Source organism: Lolium perenne, chromosome 3 (assembly GCF_019359855.2).
Source record: "Lolium perenne isolate Kyuss_39 chromosome 3, Kyuss_2.0, whole genome shotgun sequence".
Taxonomy (NCBI): domain Eukaryota; kingdom Viridiplantae; phylum Streptophyta; class Magnoliopsida; order Poales; family Poaceae; genus Lolium; species Lolium perenne.
In genome coordinates, this window is record NC_067246.2 from 336,538,045 (window position 1) to 336,543,968 (window position 5,924).

Below are 5,924 nucleotides of genomic sequence, written 5' to 3' on the forward strand. Positions count from 1 at the left end.
GAGCTCTCTTTCCTTGTGATAGCCATCGTGCTTGAAGTACATATATCTTGCTATCACTTGTGCTACATATATCTTGTGCCTATCTTGCTTAGCTCTAGTTGCCATTGTTACACTTAGTTGAGCTTAGCATATTTAGGGTTTGTGCTTGTAAACAAAACATTAGTTTAATTCCGCATTCTTACAAGACAAATCCGCAAGAGTTTGTAATTGCCTATTCACCCCCCCTCTAGGCGACATCTCGATCTTTCAGTTCCTTACTAGGGGACTCGCGACAGCCGGAGCTGTCTTCCCCTGCTCTTCATGGCCGAAGGGTGACCCTCCTCAGCCGCTTGTCACTAGCTGCTCTACAACCTCGCCGATGCAGAGGTCATCTAGCTGCTCTGACCTGGCGTTTCTCGGAGTGATCGTCCCTAGTGGTGTGTCCCCGCTGACGGTGATTCTGGCCAAGGAGTCGAGCAGAGCTCATCATTGCTGTGGAGGACCAGAAGGATCTGATTGCTTTTCCTCCTTATGTTTCAGGGCCCTTTTGGTAAACGTGTAGGTCATGGATGCAATTTTCTTTTTCTCTTGGACCTCTTCGTAATTTGAACGCAATTCCTAGGTCCTTTGGGCCCTTTCCTTGCTAAAAAAACCAAAAGGTTGGTTGGTTTAGTGATTTACACGGTTTAGACTAATAATTGCTACGGATTTGCTATGTCTTAGTCGACTAAGAATTTCTTAAGTCTTAGTCACCCAAAAAGGTGCTTCAATTGCACTTTTCTTGCACTGGATCGAGATATACTTTTCTTTGAACCAAAGTCGCACTTTTCTCAAGTGACTGAGATATAGGCAAACCCTAATTGCTTTCCCTCGTTCGGAGTAGCGTAGCTAAGTCCTCCATCAAGAACACTTCCGTCTCTGAATCGTAAATCACATTCCCTCCATTGGTGATTCGAAGTCTTCCATGCCACCTCCGGGGCCAGTGGATTTCTTCTACCTCCTAGCGTTTTGAATATCCATGTTATTAAATACAATATATGTCTTTTTGTTTAAATATCTGCGGAATTTAAGCCGCACAAAATTTTCCTTGAAAGATTCTACGAAATCAAACATCAGGTTGATGTTGTCAACATATGAATTCTCGAACAACTTTTTCGAACACGATTAACTATTCCATAAACAAATACACTTGAATCTGGTTTATTTCTTCAAAATTTGTTCAATTCAAAGTCTTCCTCTCAAAGAGAAAAAACTGGAATGCTATCAGAGGCTGCAGATGGGCCCCAAGAGAAATCTCAGACCAAACGTCCCCTCCACCTCCTCCATACCATTATCCCTCTCTCCTTCCTCCCCGGCCAAAACCCTAGACCCAGACCAACACCCAACAACTATCCCGCCCGCCCGCTCGCCGCCGCCGCCGCCACCGCGGACGATGGCGAAGCCCCGCCGCGGCCGCTCCGGCTCGCGGTCCTCCTCGGGCTCCTCCTCCCGCTCCGCGTCCTCCGGCTCCGGCTCGTCCCGCTCGCGCTCCCGCTCCCGCTCCCTCTCCTCCTCCTCCCCGTCCCGGAGCCGCTCCCCTCCCGCCGCCAAGCGCAGGTGAGACCGCCACACCTCCTCCCCGGATCCGCACCGTTCGCGGCTGTAGACTTGATTTACGGCGCTGTTTTCGGAGACGCGGCGCGGGGGTCTCAGCGAGTTGTTTGTTGTGGGTTCTCGATGCACTCCGCCGCCGTTCTCGCCTCGGTGGCGTCTAGGTTCTGGATTCGATGCCGGTGGTGGGGGTGCTCCCGCAGTAGTAGATTTGTGCTGTTGAGGAGATACTGAGAATTCTACCTATCCAGTACAGTAAGGTTGGACTAGTTCCTATGAAAAAGGTTTAGGTAGAACCAAATCTTGTGGGAGCCAACTGCAGCTGGAATATGCAGTAGTATTAGGGTTAGGCGGTTCATCCTCATGTGTAAATTACTAAACAGGATAGCTATCTACTGTATGTTTCTGTTCCTTCGGTGTTTCTCACTGTATTAATCCCTCTTGGGATCTGTCAATATCGTCGTAGCTCTTTATTATATATATTAAAACAAGGTGTTGATATCAACTGCGTGGTTAAGAAAATACCTTTGAAAGATGTTTGTGGTAGGGTCGGAAATTTGAGTTTATTGCCACAGTCTGAGCTTCACAAGTTAGATATAATGTTCCTGTTCGTTTTAGCTGCTTGGCGCACGGTTTCCTTCTCCCTATTGCCTTCAATATTACTGCTGTCGCCTGTCATTTATGTTTTGTTTGCGGCCTTTTCGAATTTTGCTGTGCTATTCGGTTAGTTCTACTTCACATGTGCACATTTATTTATTGCAACTGTTATCTGTGCAGTTCACCTGGAGTGCGGAAAGGTCGATCACCTTCACCAGCCCCTAAAAAAGGTTCACCATCAAGGAAAGGCCGCTCACCGTCGCCTCCACCTAAAAAAGCTTCACCTCCTAGGTATAAGCTTGCAGAGGGTCTGCACATTTCTTTTATTTTGCTGGTGCTGCATTGATACTTGTACATTTAAGCATGTTGTTTGAAATTGTTAATTGTTATCATTTGCCACAAAAAATTACTCAGGATTAGAAGCTTGGAGTGCCATTTGGGAGGTGACAATAGAAAGCTTGTCCATGATACCCATTTTATTTCGAACTTTCAGTTCCTTTATAAGCTGCTGTTGCACATTTGCTGTTCTTCTTGGTTCCAGTACAAGTAGTTTCACATTCCGTTATATATTTCAATGCCTTTTTTGTTTTGTTGTAAACAAACAACATGCACTCATGATATGCTATGCTCTCTTATTGTGCATGGAATATTAAATTGATGGTATCTGCTTCAGGAAATCATCTCCTGCTCCTGAGTCGGTTGTTCTACATGTTGATCATCTATCCAGGAATGTCAATGAGGCTCATTTAAAAGAGATATTTGGTGAGTTTGTCTCCATGTTTGATGTCGTCTTGTGCTTAATTATATGAGGTGTAGTAATGTTATGCAACTCTGTTTCCATTTTATCATGAAGGAAATAATTGATGCAAAATGTTACCCACAACTCATGTTCTTCCATGGATTGGTCTGAACTTTGTTTAGACAAGTCTTCAAAAAATGCTGGTACTTCCTAGAAGTTATATATACATTTGTGAATTTCATGAGAATGGTAGGCTTGGAGACATTGAGTTTGAAACTGAAGTTGGTAAACATTGTGCATTTCCTTGCATTAGTATTCACATTAAGATTGTTGCAGACCTAAAATTTGTTTCTCTGTTCTGTTGTCTACTTCATAATACCAGTTCACAGGGTGTGCACAAGCGTTAGAACAATACTCTTTTTTTGCAGTCTTCTGCATTTTAAAAGTCTTCAGTAAGCAAAATACACAACATCATGTAAACTATCCCTAATTTGCAGGAAATTTTGGCGAAGTGGTGAATGTGGAGCTATCAATGGACCGAATTGTAAGTAGATGTGTTGGAATGACATTATCTGTGAAAGTTCATCTTGGCATTGCTCTAACTTATTCTTCTTTTAATATAGGTTAATCTTCCTCGTGGGTATGGATATGTTGAGTACAAGAAGAGGGCTGATGCTGAGAAGGCTCTTCTTTACATGGATGGTGTATGCCTCCTGCCCCTGTGTTTTTTTTTTGTTCTGTTCTCTTATGAGCGAACGACTAACAACTTCATATATCTCAGGCTCAAATTGATGGAAATGTTGTTAAGTTGAGATTCACGCTGACACCACGCCAAAAGCCTTCTTCACCTACAAAGCCACTGCCCCCTCCTCCAAAAAGAGATGCTCCTCAGAATGATAAAGGTGCTGCTAGTGTTGAAAAGGATGCCCAGCAGCGGCCTAGGGAACGTAAGCTTCTGAAACGTTATACCTTATAAGTTATTCAGGGTGTACTGATTCTTTATAGGCATTTCTCTGTTGCTTTTGTCCCCACTTAGGATTAAAATTTCTAGGTGCATATTCCTTACAATGATATAATCCTCTTCACTTTCCTGCTAGCAGCATCTCCACGAAGAAAGCCACCTTCACCTCCGCGTAAGCGGTCTCCCCCAATTCGTCGTGGTGATTCTCCGATTCGTCGTCGACCAGACCCATCCCCTGTTAGGCGTGGCAGACCAGGATCTCCAATTAGAAGACGTTCTCCTTCACCACCTAGAAGGCATAGGTCACCGATGAGGTGAGTTGTCTAACTTTCATTCTTATATCTAGGTTATTGTAACTGGAATTGCTGACAGTGGTCTTGCTACTGTCAACTAGGAGGGGTCGTGGCAGCCCATCACCACGCAGACGCTCCCCTGGGCCTCTTAGGCGCTCACCTGGGCCTCCTAGAAGACGGTAAGTCACTTTGATCTTGTTCCATCGATCACTATGTGCAATGTGCCCACCTGACCCAGGAATACAATGTTCTATCGTACATATTCTGAAACTTCCGTATAGTATATTTTACATTGGCCTGACGTGTTCCATGTTAATGGCATTTCGTTCAGTTTATGGCAGGCGTTGCCTTCCCATGTTTATACTTCACTATTCAATTCTGGTCATGATAATGTCATTATTGTGTTGGTGCTGATTGCTAAAACTTGGGACAGTTGAATGGATGAGCCCCATACCATGTGCCAGTTACTTTGGTTTACAAGATGGCGTGCTAATCCTTTCACTTGTTTCACATTTTTATGTGTTGCCTGTTTGGGTGCTGTACATCTGTTGTGTACTAGATTTTTATTTCCTCATTGTTATGTATATTAATTGTGCAACTCTTGTTTTTTGTCTTCAGGTCACCACCCCCAAGGAGAATGAGAAGCCCCCCAAGAAGGCCACCACCACCACCTCCACGTCGTCATAGTCGTTCCCCACCTCCTCGCCGCCCTCTTCACTCTCGCTCCAGATCGATTTCTCCTCGCAGGTAATGAAGTTGTTGCTGCCTCTGCCTTTTAAATCTCCCAACAGATGTCATCTGCTTTGTGAAATATCTTAAATCATACTCATATATATATTCATAATCCTCTTTGTGGTAGCAGGGGCCGAGGGCCTCCACTGAGGCGTGGAAGGTCAGATTCATCCTATTCTGCATCACCCAGTCCTCCAAGGAAGGTGAGTGCAGCATCTGTTGTGGTTTTTGTAGCCTGTCATGGCAAGCAGTTCTTTGCATGTTTGCTTGCGTTTTGTTGATCATGCTCTTCAATGTTAATGATTAATTCCAAACACTCTGTTAGGGACCAAGAAGGGTATCAAGGAGCCGCAGTCCTAGAAGGTAGGTGGCTCTGCTGTTGGTACATTTACTGGTGTTTCACACCATGTCCAGTGATAGAAGTAATATAGCAATCTACACATCTTAACTAAAGTGCCATGTCTCTCAGGGGTCCTAGAGGAAGGAGCTCGAGCGGTAGCGGGAGCAGCAGCTCACCTTCCCCCAGGCCACGCAAGTAGAACTCGTGGCTTCTGTGCTCCTGGCAGGTAAGATATCTTTTCTCTTGGCAGGTAAAACTGGCTATGAGCTCAAGTGGTGATTCAAGGGGGTGCGAACGTTGAGAGCTTCCAATGGATCAGCTGGCTTAGCATGCTGTGGTGAAGTTCGTTCCTGGAATTTGTACTTGGAGATACGCTATGTGTCTTGTACTTAAAATACTTCTAAATTCTGAAGCTGCTGCTCTCCTGTGCTGATCTGAATTAGTACGTCATATTTGAATTGAGCTTTTAAGTCTCCTGTTGCTTCCTGAAGTTTTTTATCATGTGGTATCACATCTTAATTGTTTGGATACTTTTTTCTCTGCTCGTTTTTTCTGTGTGCGCCATGTTGCCCTGGCATGCCCGACCCCCTTGGCCAGTGGCGAACTATAGTATGCTGTATGTGGCTGTATGCTGATGTTGTGCCTGCCAGACATCCCATCGTGCTGGTGGTCTGACCCTTAATACCATAGGGG

The 5,924-nt window shown here is 44.8% G+C and overlaps 1 protein-coding gene across 1 annotated transcript; it reads left to right on the forward strand.

The window, feature by feature from the left end:
- Positions 1–1,330: 1,330 nt before the first annotated feature.
- LOC127345930 (uncharacterized) lies at positions 1,331–5,721 on the forward strand. The gene is made up of 12 exons (XM_051372470.2): positions 1,331–1,575; positions 2,347–2,457; positions 2,840–2,928; positions 3,403–3,449; positions 3,529–3,609; positions 3,687–3,852; positions 4,006–4,180; positions 4,261–4,338; positions 4,778–4,906; positions 5,022–5,094; positions 5,217–5,254; positions 5,361–5,721. The coding sequence occupies exons 1-12, from the start codon at positions 1,412–1,414 to the stop codon at positions 5,428–5,430; spliced, it is 1,221 nt and encodes a 406-aa protein (XP_051228430.1). The 5' UTR covers positions 1,331–1,411; the 3' UTR covers positions 5,431–5,721.
- The last annotated feature ends 203 nt before the right edge of the window (positions 5,722–5,924 follow it).